The sequence below is a fragment of the Chrysemys picta genome, chromosome 1 (assembly GCF_011386835.1).
Source record: "Chrysemys picta bellii isolate R12L10 chromosome 1, ASM1138683v2, whole genome shotgun sequence".
Taxonomy (NCBI): domain Eukaryota; kingdom Metazoa; phylum Chordata; order Testudines; family Emydidae; genus Chrysemys; species Chrysemys picta.
In genome coordinates this window covers 215976691-215991561 of record NC_088791.1, presented here as the reverse complement: position 1 = coordinate 215991561, position 14871 = coordinate 215976691, and the positions used below count along the sequence as shown (strand labels likewise).

Sequence of the window (14871 nt, the reverse complement as noted above, 5' to 3'; positions counted from 1 at the left end):
ACTGTGAAAGTCGGGATGCTTATTTACCGTGTGAAAGTTGGCATGCTTATTTACCGTGTGAAAGTTGGCAACTGTGTTGTGAACCCCTTCATCATATTGATGAGAAGTTACTCAAGCAGCCCCATTAATATCAGTTGGACTACTTGTGTGAATAACTGCACACCAGTGCAGGCAGGGAGTTTGCAGTTTACCCCTAAGAAGATACATGGGTTATGCAAAAGCAGCAGTTTTAATACACTAATTAGAAAGAAGCACTCTTAAAACCTGCAAAGTACCTATTCTAGCAAATCAAAGTTTGTTAACACACTATGTACTGAAAATACTTTGACTAATATAGTGAATAAACAGTCATTTTATAGTTTTGAATGTGTAGATTAATATTTAAGATGAGTTTTGGCTGACACGGAATAGCACAATTGTAGTTTATAAAGGGTTCATACACGTTTATAACACTCTCTAATATGCTTATCTTTTAAGTAACTTCTTGACTTGCTAGACTTGAAAACAAACTGTTTATTAAAGTCATTTATTATAAAATGTGACTGGGAATTTGTTTCAGGTAGAAGCTTTTGGAAAAATAGTTTAGATTAAAAAACTTAAAATTGTTTACTTTGAACATCAAAGTATAATTTAAGTGGGGACATTCAATTCTTTTTAAAAAAATCAACTTTCAGCAAGAAACACGATAGATCAGCACTTTTAAAAAAAATACATATAAATCATACCAATTGTAACCCATTTTAACAAATATCAACTATTTAACAAGTTTACTATGTGGGTAGAAATACATGAATTTTTGACATGTAAGAACACGTTGCCATGATGAGGCTTTTTAAACTGCTAGTTGCACACAGGAAAAAAGGCCACATTATACATATTAATACAGGATTTATTTTACTGTAACTGGGAGGTATTAGATTTCTTTATTTGTTATAAAATTAATATTTAAAAAAGCCTAATTATACTGATCAACAATTCATGCTGTAATCTTTGGCAGCCAGATTTTAAGATTATTTTAATGAATTTTAAACAAGAATTTCTAGCATCGAATTATAAAATAGCAATAGGAAATTTACGTGGCAGTGACATCTGTTTGCTGATTATAGTGAAGCAATTGTACATTTGTATTATAATACAAGTTTATAATTCCGAATGATTCTGTATTCTGAAAATTGATCTTTCAGTCATTTTCTTTTTCCATCTAGCAAGCATGGGTATTTATCAGAGGTCTTAGAAAGGAATGATCAGGACTGTCATTGTTTAGTGATGTGAGAAGCACGCCCTGTTCCCTCAGAGAAGTAGTATACGGCCTTTGCAGTGTTCTCAGACTTTATCTACATCACTAGTCTAACCATGCCAAAAACATCTGTCCGGCATGTTTAACAATTTGTAATATGGATTAGACCCCATGGTTATAAAACAAGAAAGGAAGATACATTTTAGATTATGCTGAGACAATTCAAATAGGGGCTTTATGATGCTATAATAATATTGAGGTACCCTATTTGTTACTGAGCCTTACAATATTCATGACTCCTGACATGATTCTATAAACTGTAACATGATACTCCATCAGGTGCTATAACAGTGTTGTCCTGTGCACCCTACTAAGTTATTACAACATGGATACTCCTAACTGTGTTAGACTGTGCTCTGTCAATGTTACACTAATATTGATGGGAGATCCTACCAGTTCAGGGTACCCCAAAAATTCTTCATGAATTACTACTGCTGTACCATGACTTTGCAGAGTGCTACCACTCATTTGAGTAGGGTTACCATATTTCAGCGAGCAAAAAAGAGGACGGGAGGAGCCCCGCCCTAGCCCCGCCCCTGCCCCTCCCACTTCCCGCCCCCCCTGACCTCCCAACCCTCCCCCCGTTCCTTGTCCCCTGACTACCCCCTCCTGGGACCCCTGCCCCTAACTGCCCCCCAGGACTATCTAAGCCTCCCTGCCTCTTGTCCCCTGACTGCCCCAACCTTTATCCACACCCCCACCCCCAGACAGACCCCTGGGACTCCCACGCCCCATCCAACCACTCCCCACCCCCTGACAGCCCCCCCCCAGAACTCCCAACCCATCTAAACCCCTCTGCTCCCTGTCCCCTGACTGCTCCAATCCCTCTCCGCACTCCTGCCCCCTGACAGCCCCCCCAGAACTCCCAACCCATCTAAACCCCTCTGCTCCCTGTCCCCTGACTGCTCCGATCCCTCTCCCCACCCCTGCCCCCTGACAGCTCCCCCCCAGAACTCCCAGCCCCCTACCCCCCCCGCTCCTTGTCCCCTGACTGCCCCCTCCTGGGACCCCTGCTCCTAACTGCCCTCCAGAACCCCACCCCCTACCTAAGACTCCCTGTTCCTTGTCCCCTAACTGCCCCCTCCTAAGACCCCCCCCCCCAACTGCCCACCAGGACCCTACCCCCTACCTGTACCCTGACTGCCCAAAACTTTCTCCACTCCCCCCAAAAAGCCCCCCCCCCCGTTTCTTGACTGCCCCCTCCAGAACCTCCCTGCCCCTTCTCCTGCCCCCCCTTACCCTGCTGCTCAGAACAGGGTGTTGGGCTCTGTGCGAGCCGGACACGTGGCTAAGCTCCCCAGCACAACAAAACCCGGTCCCTGGCCCTGCACAACAAAACCCGGTCCCTGGTCCGGACCGGGTTGCAGGGGAGAGCTGCCCTTGTATCAGCACAAAGTGCTCTCGCTCCCGTTTTGCTACGCTGCATGGCAGAAACCGCTCCCAGTTGCAAAAGGGGGAGGGCTGCACTTTGTGCTGAGACACTTGCTCAGAATGCAGGGCGGAGCTCCTCTCCAGCTGCTCCGGAGTCCAGCCCGGGACTTTCCTGCAGCCCTCCCAGCCGCTCGCTCTGCTGTGCCGGGGGAGGGGGAAATCCCGGACATTGTGAGTGCTTTACAAATTCCCCCCGGACGCTATTTTTAGCACAAAAAGGAGGACATGTCCGGGTAAATCCGGACGAATGGTAACCCTACATTTGAGTATTTTAAAAACAGAAGTTGCACAATTAAGCAAGCTTATATACAAACAGGAAAATACTTTAGATACCCAATTTAAGAACATAAGAATGGCCATACTGGGTCAGACCAATGGTCCATCTAGCCCAGTACCCTGTCTTCTAACAGTGGCTGGTGCCAGATGCATCGGAGGTAGTGAACAGAACAGGGCAATTTCTTGAGTGATTCACCCCATCATCCAGTCCCAGTTTCTAGCATTGAGGGGGGGTTCAGTCTGCCTTTTATGCACAAGGATTGCCTGTAATAGATCTCAGTGCAACTAAGGATGTAAACGTGAACATGCATTGTTCTGTATGATGCTTGTAAATATAGCACTCCAACATGTATGAATTAGATGGTTTATAAGGTGAATATTTGGCTTGGATCCTTAGGTAATGTACTGAAAAAGAGCACATATTCATACAATAGAATTTAGTTAACCAATTGTTTGAAAGGACACACAAAACAGTCTTCGACCAGCTTCCCACTTATAGATGGAAAATCAGCTTAGTTGGGCTGCAGAAAGGATTGCCCAAACTGAGATTTCAAAAGAGAGGCAATGACAGAGGCCATAGCTGACCTACAGCTAACCAAAAGTCTCAGGGTATGTCTACACTTACTGTGGATCGATGCTGCAGTGATCAATCCACTGGGGGATCGACTTAGCGGGTCTAGTGAAGACCCGCTAAAATCGATCACAGATTGTTCTCCCATCAACTCCAGTACTCCACCAGAACGAGAAGCAGAAGGTAAGCCGACAGGAGAGTTTCTCCCATCGACCCAGCGTGGTGTAGACACTGCAATAAGTTGACCTAAGAGATATGTAGACTCCAGCTACGTCATTCACGTAGCTGGAGTTGCGTAACTTAGGTCGACTTACCCCCATAATGTAGACCTGCCTTCAGTTACCAAGTTTCTTGGATTAGGGGGAGGAGGGGAAGAATGTCATTTTAGTACTCCAAAGAATATCCATACAAGCTAGACAAACAACTCCAAGTGGATTCTGAAATAGGTGTGGATACTCACATTTTATATATCAAAGAAAAGTTTAGAGAAAATTAATTTTAATCCAACTCACCTTTTCTTTCCTCAAAAATCCTTCTCTGAATTTATAAGTGGTAAATCCCCTTACACCAGCAGAACGTAGCCGCTGGTACTTAGCCTGAATATATAAACCCTTCTGTACTAAGCCTGATTTATAACTGTGTTGCAATCGACCATCTGTAAAGTTGTTCTGTAGAGGGGAAAAAAAGAAAAAATGGACAAAATGATCGAATTTCGGAACTGTGGTCAAAAAGGCCTTTTGTATTTTATTGTATTCAACTCTTTTAAAGTTACAATTACACAATTATACACACACAAAAACTTACAGTACTGAAGTATTATTCATTTATAAATGCATATGCCTCTTCTTTGCCTCCTATTAAATACTTCCCAGACCCGTACTCACTGTTCATATCACAGAACTGCAGTGTGGCACATACTGGGCAACAGTCCAAAGTAGCTCAAGTTATCTTCATAGAACAGGTTTTGATATCAAAATTATGAGCACTGAAGAGGTTGTATAATGTGGGCAATAAATGAGGCGGAAGAGGAGAGACAAGCTCCTTTTTGGGGTGTGTGTGAGTATCTCTCTATATAAACAGCTGTTCTAATAAGTAAACTTCAAGAGTAAAATCCTGGCCTGATTAACTCAATGGCAACCCACTGACTTTAAAGGATCCAGGATTGCATCCAAGAGCTGTCTCTGGTTCATATGTTGAATGTAAGATATCAAATTTACCTGGAATCACTTCAGTCTTTAAAACCATAGGAAGAACACCTAGCCACAGAGCTATGCTTCTTTCACCTCTATACTGGGCTACTGTAAACTCACTTGAAGTAGAACTGAGGGTGAAGGCCACAGAGAAACAGAAATAGAAAGTCAATGGCACTGTAAATACTAGAGTGGACAGACAACATATGTAGTGGGAGCAGTAGTGTCCACTATAATTAAGTTTGTGTTAAGTTTTCCATTCACAGGCACTCAGATGCCACACAAAAGGGTGCAGTATAAGAATAATATAAAAATTCCAACCTCATTTAATATAGTTTCTCAGATTGTTTTTGAACATTTTGTTTGAAGTTTTCAAACTTGGTCTTGACAGAAGGTGATTTTTTTTTTAAGGAGTTTTAATAAAAAATTGTTAAATCTGTTTTTGAATACAAGGAGAATGCAAGAGGTAGAACAGAAACCTTCCCCATGTAAAAGTCTTGTAACTTTTCATGAACAACTTTAACTGCTAGAAGAAGAAAGCTGAAATTTGTCATGAAAATAGCCCTCACTGAAAAGTGCTTTTGAGTGTTCTGGTAACATTACGTATCAATCTGACAGAGTTGGAAAAAAAAAAAAATCACGTGCTTCACATACGCAATATATTTTGTACCAGTTTCAGTAAACTTGCAATGTGCAGCTAAAAAAGGCTTGCACAAGGGAGGAGCTCATTTATACAAATTCCTAGAGGCCTTTTTCTATTTCAAAAACTCTGTATCCATCCATGATATACTGAGAAAGCTGCATTTACCAGGAAAGATGAACACGTCAGTGACCATAGTGAAGCTTATTGGAGTTGGAGGCACAGGATTCATGGCAGATAGCTGCCAAATGCTCAACTTCTCACAGGAGATCAGAATAAGTCCAAACCTGACTGTTCTCAGGATACAATAAATACAATACCATCCTTTATGCAAATATATTGCCACAATAGGGGAAACTGAAATGTTTTTAAAATTCTAAATTAAGCCCGTGAACCTTGGCAAGGTAAAAACCAAGATTCCCCCTAAACTATGTGAATGGGCAGCCTGTGCCCCAATTGACAGGCATCTTGCATTGAGTAGGGGAGTTCTTCCACCAGGAGGCATCTGCCTCCTACCATGAGAGGAGGCCCCAAGGCTTTCCAACAGCCATCACTACTGTTTCCAGCTTGGGAGAAAGCTACTGAGCTTCCCTCTCCTTCCACACCTTCTGGTCTTCATCCTAGCAGGAGTGGTTAGGAAGATGGTTCCAAGGCTATCCCCCTGCATGTCTCTCTCTATGGAAATAAGCAAATAATGGATAGAGAGAGTAAGAGGAAGGAATGGGAGTGGAGCTGCTGCTGTCATAGGTTCTATGTTTGAACTAAGGCAATCATTTGATCCACACAAAAGTGGAGAAAACAAAACAAAAAGACAACACTGATGAAGAATATAGTCAATTGTAGATAAACCTAACCAGAAGCTTAATTATATATTTGGCAACAAGGCACTGTGATGGTAGACACATTAGAAATACCAAAGATAGATAGTAATGTGTTTAGATCCTAACTACCACTATGTTCAGTATCAAATTCCACAAAACCAAAGTGTAGCTTACTCCAAATTACTAACACTCTTCAAAGACAAATTTATGCAATTTAAACAGATTCTGCTACAAAATTACTCCACTGCTCCAAGTTATTTGGAAAATCTTAAGATGTTTCAGTTTGAAACAGGAACCAATCTAAGGTTCTAAATTTCATTTAATAATCAATGTAAAACTACTTTACAAAGATTGCAAATATTGTTTGTTTCTGAAACCATCACTTCAAAAATGAAGTAACACTGCTTTTCAAAATATTTTATTTTTAAAACAGAGACTATATACCAAATAATATAAACATCTAAGCTATCCCACCATACAACCATGACTTTATAACATGAATAGTTAATGAAATCATCAGAATTCCAGGATAATGATTTTATTTAAATGATAAACATACCAAGTGGGTTTATTGATTGCCCTCATCCCTTGGGTGCATTGTGAATCACTAAGTCAAAGAAAGAGCTTTTTAAAGCTAAAAACTTTGGGTACCCCTTTATAAAACTGCTCCTCTAGAGTGTGTTACTCTTTTCATATAGAAGTTAACACACACCACAGACAACCAATTTTGAAGTATTCTGAACAAAACACTTCTGTTTAGTGACTCAACAGAATTTGTTTCATACACAAGGGAAAAGAGATTTGCCTAAGTCTTTTAGTTAATAAAGATATATTAACATTAGAAAGCAGTCAAACTACCATCTCAGGTATATTGAATGCAATCCACCTTCAACAACATAAGAAAAAATTATATGCAATACAAGAGAAAATTCAATGCACAAAACAAGTTGATGAAATTTTAGATTAGGAATTTTAAGTCAATAAATCAATATTATTTTTCCCATACCAAAACATAGTGCTGCTGCATATGCTGTTTACCCGTAGTTATACTGAAGCACAAGGGAAGATATTATTGGCTGCAGCACAGGGGTGGACAGCACAAGTTGCGTGCATGAATGCAACAGTGGTTTAAAGCTCACCTTTACATTCCCCCAATCCTACACAGAATTCCAAGTTGACATGAATTAAGCCAGACTTCAGGCTGCTTTAAGTTACATCAAGTGCCAACAGACCAAAGGGTTGATATGGCAGGCACGGATCAGCCTGGCATAACAGAACCATCTACTTCCCCTGTGCTGGTAATAGACGGGAGGTGGTGACACAGGTGCCATTATGGTAAGGTGTACACCAAAGGATCCCAAAATAATATTCTATGTAATGTAATTTTAGTGTAAGATGACTTTAACCTGTAAACTAAAGTAATACCTAAAAAAAGACTAATTTTATAACACTATGAACTTTATCTTGAGGAAAGTTTGTTTTTCTTTTAATCTGGGGGGACTGGTTGGCTAAGTGCATTTAATAATAGGCTACAGAGCAAGACACCACTAGCCAGGATGGGAGAGCCTGAAAGTCATTTCTATCTAATGGTTCCATTGTTTGAAGTATAGTTAAGAATCAGGAAGTCTGAAATTTGAATTTAGCCTTTGATGCCAACTACTCGTATATACTTGGTCATAATAATTCTGCCTCAATTTCCCTATCTGTAAAATGAGGATAATGCCTACCTACCTTACACAAGTTTAAAAAAAAAAAAAAAAAATCCTTGCAGCAACCTTGTAAAATATCAAGCATTATTCAGTGGCTTATCTGAAATGTGTTCTGTGGAAGAGGTGGATTAACAGTGGTCACATCTCCACCATTCACATGGCTCATGAAGAAAAGGGATATTCTAGACCATGAGTCAGTGACCTAATTGCCTTATACCAAGGCCACTTTTAAATGAAAAACTAGAAGAGGTTGACCCAGATTTGATCAGCGTTTTCCCATTATGAATGGACCTAATTGGGCCCACGCACAGCATGCCACTCACAACAGGAAGGAAGAGATAACAAGTAATCTTTGTTTTACATTTAATTGACTTTGACCCCAGGATGCCTTTTACAGTCAAGACACATTGGGAAGCCAATGCAGTACCCCAGAATCGGGTGATTTTGCTGACTCTCTTACATCTTGGGGTTTCTGTTAGGGTGACCAGATGTCCCGATTTTAAGGACAGCCCCAATTTTGGGGGCTTTTTCTTATATAGGCACCTATTACCCCCCATTCCCTGTCCCGATTTTTCACACTTGCTGTCTGGCCACCCTAGTTCCTGTAAACAAAACCTAAAAGCAATACTTATCCGATAGAATAATGAGAAAATATAAAAACATAAAAAGATTTCTGTTTGGGAGTCATCATATAGATTTAAGGCAATTTTACATGAAAAATGCAAACAAAATGCAGTGGAAGTGCAACTAAAAAAGATGATGTTTTCTCTTAAACGTGGAAAATAATCTGAATTTCTCATATAGTGTTATGACAACTACAACATTCCACCAGGCTTAATTTAAAAAAAAATTTAGTGGAACAATATTTAAAAAAAAATAATGAAATTAGGAGTGAATATATTCATATAAGGTGTTTCCTCATAGGCAGATTTGACAGAATTTGATTTCTGTTTTTTTAAATAAATTTTGACTGATAGTAATGTTTATTTAAGCTCTCCCCCCCCCCCCCATTATCTATTTAAATTTTCACAGCTGTGGGAAGTTATGGAGAGGGTGAGGCAATAGTTATTTAATGACAGTAGATGGTGATTCAAAAAGTTAAAGCTTTATAACTGTTGAAACACAAAATTGTCAACTTCACATGTCAAAAAATACAAAGTAAGTATCCTTAAATCAAGTTCTGAAGCAGTATTTCTCTTACTTTGCCTATCTGTGAATGTCTATTATGGATAGAAATATTTTTGTTGGTTTGTGTGCATATGGTGAAATCAATGTTTACCAACATTTACTGATTAAAAACCCTAATGTCTTTCCAAGTCTATTTATTGGCCAGATGTTTTAGTAATCTCCCATTTTTTCTGCAATTTTGATTCTAAAATTGATTTTTAAGATTTTTTTCCCCTCTTCTATTGTCCAACACTAGCCCCATGATCTTGCCACTCCCTCCTTCCTTGCCCCACTCTCCTTTCAACCTTACTGTTTTGCCATCTCCCTTAATGTTATTTAAAATTACACCCTGAGAAAGTCAGCTCTCTTACCTACCTGGGAGAGTCCAAATTCTAGTAACTTAGTCTTTCAAAACATGATAGCACTCCAGCTGTTACAGGAGGGTTTGGGGGCAGGGGGAGGGAAAGGAGTGGAATTTTCAAACATTCAGTTCTGATATAACTCCCTTCCTACTGAAGTCAAGGCAAGCCCCCATTATTTCAATGGGAACAAAGTTCAGCCAATGCTGACCATTTTTGAAAATCCCACCACTAACATGTTTGTTTAGGGCAACATGCCTAAATCACAACACCACAGCCTGAAATGAAACCTTACGCAACACATACACTTGGCAAGAGTCAAACAATACCTTAAAGGGTCTTCTGAAGGGTCTTGGATTTTCCAGGTGTCCTCCAAATGGTCTGTGAGTAAAGATGTCATTTGATTTTGCAGCATAATAAGAATTCTAGAAAAATGGCACAGATACTAGTTTAACAATGTTAAAAACAATCATTTCAATGAAACATGGACAATGTTTAGATGAAGCTAATTTGTATTGTACTTTTTTGGCCTAAGATTATAACTGTGATGGATTAAGTCAGTGAAATTGCGTTGCCCATTAAACTGGAGTCCAAGTTGCAGAGACTTATTTCAGTTCCCACAGCTGAAAAGACATAGGGCACCACTCCAGAATATGTCCCCATTGGACTGTAAAGCAGCCAGATCTTTCCAATTGAGGATTACCCTGGTGTGGGGCAGAGAGCCATCAGCTGGCACAGACCCGACATAGCAGCTATACCAACCCCTCTTTGAGGGGGAACATGGGGGGGGGGGGTAGGGGGAAAGAGAAGAGGAACAGGAATCACGCAACCAGATCTTTGGTGATCCCTGGCTGGCAAATGGGATTACTATTTTTTCAGACTTATTACCAGTCAGACATTATGACATTAAAGCAGCCATATGTATTTCTAGCATACTCATTACTGTAATACCCATGCACTGAATACCACCTTAAGAACTGCGTTAGATTTGTTCATAAGGATGACTACTCTTCATCCTTTCTTGATTGTGGCACGTATCAATATGAGAGGCTCATCTACCCTAGAGACATGCACCATTTCAGAAGCAAGTGACACAACTAAGTGTTGTTGGAACTGTTTGTAACTACAACTGTTGAGTGCATGTGCATTAAGCAGCCTTAGTTATGTAGAACAGTGCAGTGTCTCCATACGCAGCACTCCTTCCCACCGCTGCTTTACCTGTGCATTGTGACCCTTTTCCCATAGTTTCTAGCACAGCTGCCAGGAGCTGGTGCATTTTTTAACATATATGACATGTATTATGTTATTTTCATATATAAATCTATCTTCCGAATGCATGTAAAATATAAATACAAATATAAAAGTGTTCAAGAAATTGGTTCATGTAGGCAGAGCTTAAATGATGCTAAGTTCTTCTTTTATCAACTGAAAATTGATACAATTTTTAATGCTTCTTTTAATAATAAATCATTAATACATTAAAAAGTTTTGAATTTGCTGGGACTACTATTTTCTTCAAACATAAATATCAATTTTTGGATCTTTGAAACAGTTATGGGGGTATACAGAGGTCTTCCTAGGAATACATCAACATACGTATATATTTGTCTAGTTTTACAACCAGTTAGATAAAAAACACTGGCAAAGTCAGTACAAACTAAAATTTCATAAAGACAATGACTTGTTTATACTGCAAACTGAAATATAAACACAATATTTATATGCCAATTGATTTATTTTATAATGATATGGTTAAAATGAAAAAGCAAGCAATTTTTCAGTAATAGTGTGCTATGATATAAGAATGGCCATACTGGGTCAGACCTAAGGTCTGTCTAGCCCAGTATCCTGTCTTCCAACAGTGGCCAGTGCCAGGTGCCCCAGAAGGAATGAACAGAACAGGTAATCATCAAGTGATCCATCCCTTGTCGCCCACTCCCAGCTTCTGGCAAACAGAGGCTAGGGACACCATCCCTGCCCATCCTGGCTAATAGCCACTGATAGACCTATCCTCCATGATAGCTCAGTGGTTTGAGCATTGGCCTGCTAAACCTAGGATTGTGAGTTCAATCCTTGAGGGGGCCATTCAGGGATCAGGGGCAAAAATCTGGGATTGGTCCTGCTCTGAGCAGGGGGTTGGACTAGATGATCTCCTGATTCTATTTTAGTTCTTTTTTGATCCCTGTTATAGTCTTGGCCTTCACAACATCCTCTGACAAGGAGTTCCACAGGTTGACTGTGCGTTGTGTGAAAAAATACCTCCTTTTGTTTGTTTTAAATTTGCTGCCTATTAATATCATTTGCTGACCCCTCATTCTTGTGTTACGAGGAGTAAATAATACTTCCTTATTTACTTTCTGCACACCAGTCATGATTTTATAGACCTCTATCATATCCCCCCACTACCTCCTCCCGTCATCTCTTTTCCAAGCTGAAAAGTCCCAGTCTTATTAATCTCTCCTCATATGGCAGCAGTTCCATACCCCTAATCATTTTTGTTGCCCTTTTCTGAAACTTTTCCAATTCCAATATATCTTTTTTGAGATGGGGCAATCACATCTGCACGCAGTATTCAAGCTGTGGGCATACCATGGATTTATATACAGGCAATATGATATTTTCTGTTTTATTATCTATCCCTTTCCTAATGATTCCCAAGATTCTGTTTACTTTTTTGACTGCCGCTGCATATTGAATGGATGTTTTCAAAGAACTATCCACAATGACTCCAAGGTCTCTTTCTTGAATGGTAACAGCTAATTTAGACCCCATCATTTTACATGTATAGTTGGGATTATGTTTTCCAATGTGCGGTACTTTGCATTTATCAACACTGTATTCCAACTGCCATTTTGTTGCTCAGTCACCCAGTTTTGTGAGATCCTTTTGTAGCTCTTTGCAGTCTCCTTGGGACTTAACTATTTTGAGTAGTTTTGTCTCATCTGCAAATTTTGCCACCTTGTTTACCCCTTTTCCCAGAACATTTAAGAATATGTTGAATAGGACTGGTCCCAGTACAGACCCCTGGGGGACACCACTATTTACCTCTCTCTAGTCTGAAAACTGACCATTTATTTTTACCCTTTGTTTCCTATCTTTTAACCACTTACCAATCCATGAGAGGACCTTCCCATGATAAGATCCCATGACAGCTTATTTGGCTTAAGAGCCTTTGGTGAGGGACCTTGTCAAAGGCTTTCTGAAAATCTGATTTTTTTTTACACTTCATTTGCCAGAGTTTATGCTCCTTTCTATTTTCCTCACTAGAATTTTAACTTCCACTTTTTAAAGGATGCCTTTTTCATCTCTCACTGCTTCTTTTACTTTGTTTTTTAGCCACAGGGGCACTTTTTTGATTCTCTATGTTTTTTAATTTGGGGTGTATATTTAAGTTGAGCCTCTATTATGATGTCTTTAAAAAAGTTTCCATGAAGCTTGCAAGGATTTCACTTTTGGCAGTGTACCTTTTAATTTCTGTTTAACTAACTTGCTCATTTTTGTGTAGTCCCCCTTTCTGAAATTAAATGCTACAGTGTTGGGCTGCTGTGGGGTTTATCTTGATGTAGTCCTAAGTGCAGCACAGGATCTGGTCCAAGAGGTGAATATATCTGGACTGCTTGGTAATAGTGACAGATCCTGTGCTCCACTTAGGACTAAATCAAGAATTGCCTCTCCTCTTGGGGGTTCCAGGACTAGCTGCTCCAAGAAGCAGTCATTTAAGGTGTCAAGAAACTTCATCTCTGCATCCCATCCTGAGGTGACATGTACCTAGTCAATACAGGGATGTTGAAATCCCCCTTATTATTGAGTTTTTTTGTTTTTATAGCCTCTCTAATTTCACTGAGCATTTCACAGTCACTATCACCATCCTGGTCAGGTGGTCGGTAATATAGCCCTACTGCCATATTCTTATTATTTGAGCAGGGAATTACTATCCAGAGATTCTATGGTACAGTTTGGTTCATTTAAGATTTGTACTTCATTTGATTCTATGCTTTCTTTCACATATAGTGCCACTCCCCCACCAGCACGACCTGTTCTGTCCTTCTGCTCTATTTTATACCCTGGTATTACTGTGTTCCATTGATTATCCTCATTCCACCACGTTTTTGTGATGCCTATTATAGCAATATCCTCATTTAATATAAGACACTATAGTTCACCCATCTATTATTTAGACTTCTTGCATTTGTATATAAATACTTTAAAAACTTGTCACTTTTTAGCATTTTGTCTGCCATTACATGATGTAATTGAATGGAACTCTTTCATTTGACTGTTTCTCATCAGATCCTACCCATATTTTATCATCTTCCATTTTCTCCTCCTTACTAGGATATAAAGAATCTCCATTAACAGATCCTCCCCAAGGGATGCCTCTGTCCGAACCACGTGCTCCTTTTGCACCTGTCAGCTTTCCCGCAGCCCTTAAAATTAAAAAGGTCATAGAGCAGTGTGGCAAATTGCCGGCACTACTATGATGGGTCTAGTGCTTTCTCTTCTGGGGGGGTGGGGGTGTTCCAGGGCGCCGTTTCTTGACCCTGAACTGGGATATTATGTGCCCACTAGTGTCCTAGAGGAGGGGAGTGGAGAGGGAGGGACCTGGGCCCGCCCTCTACTCCAGGTCCCAGCCTAGGGGCCCTAAGGATAGCGGCAAACCACTTGAACTAGCAGTTCCTTCCCCTGGGCTACTTCCCTCTCCTGCCTTTCAGCTTGTGGGGGCTTCCTGCCCTCCCTCTGCACAAGCCTGGTGTCCCTTTACCTAGGGTCTTGGTCTTCTTAGCCCACCGCAGCACTTCTCCAAACTTTCCTCTGCTTCCCTCCAAACTGCTCTCTGCTCCAACACCGATCCACTCTGCTTCAACTCCTTCCCCTGTCTGATTGAAGTGTGTGTGTTGGGGGGGTTATCAGGTGACTGGCTTCAGGTGCTCTAATTAATCTATAGCAAACTTTCTTCCCTCTACATGGAATAAGACTCCCTTCTAACCCTCTCCTGCTGCCCTCTGGCCATGCTGTATCACAAGCAGGTTTGTTTGTTTGTTTTTAAAAAAGAGCCAGCAATCTGGCTCCATTTTGGTTAGGTGGAGCCCATCCTTATAGGCTCCCCCTTTCCCAAACATTTCCCCAGTTCCTAATAAATCTAAACCCCACCTCCCTACACCATCATCTCATCCATGCATTGAGACCCTGCAGTTCTGCCTAACTGGCCCAGTGCATGGAACTGGAAGCATTTCAGAGAATGCCACCATGGAGGTCCTGGACTTCAATCTCTTACCTAGGAGCATAAATTTGGCCTCCAGGACCTCTCTCCTATCCTTCCCTATGTCATTGGTACCTACATGTACCACAACCACCGGCTCCTCCCCAGCACTACACATAAATCTAATCTAGATGTCTCGAGAGATCCGTG

General features: G+C 40.5%; 1 protein-coding gene across 3 annotated transcripts in view; it reads right to left on the bottom strand.

Annotated features, from left to right (window-relative positions):
- The window catches only part of BCLAF3 (BCLAF1 and THRAP3 family member 3), a 69304-nt gene that overhangs the window by 4047 nt on the left and 50386 nt on the right, over positions 1-14871 (bottom strand). For 2 of the 3 annotated variants that reach the window (XM_005281577.3, XM_065579659.1), the window contains exons 10-11: positions 9791-9886; positions 4088-4243 (exon numbers count right to left, since the gene is read on the bottom strand). In XM_005281577.3, coding sequence (XP_005281634.1) covers positions 4088-4243; positions 9791-9886 — 252 coding nt within the window. Of the gene's footprint in view, positions 1-4087; positions 4244-4285; positions 6081-9790; positions 9887-14871 lie in introns of those variants that run through there. The other variant, XM_005281579.5, reaches the window with a different exon arrangement.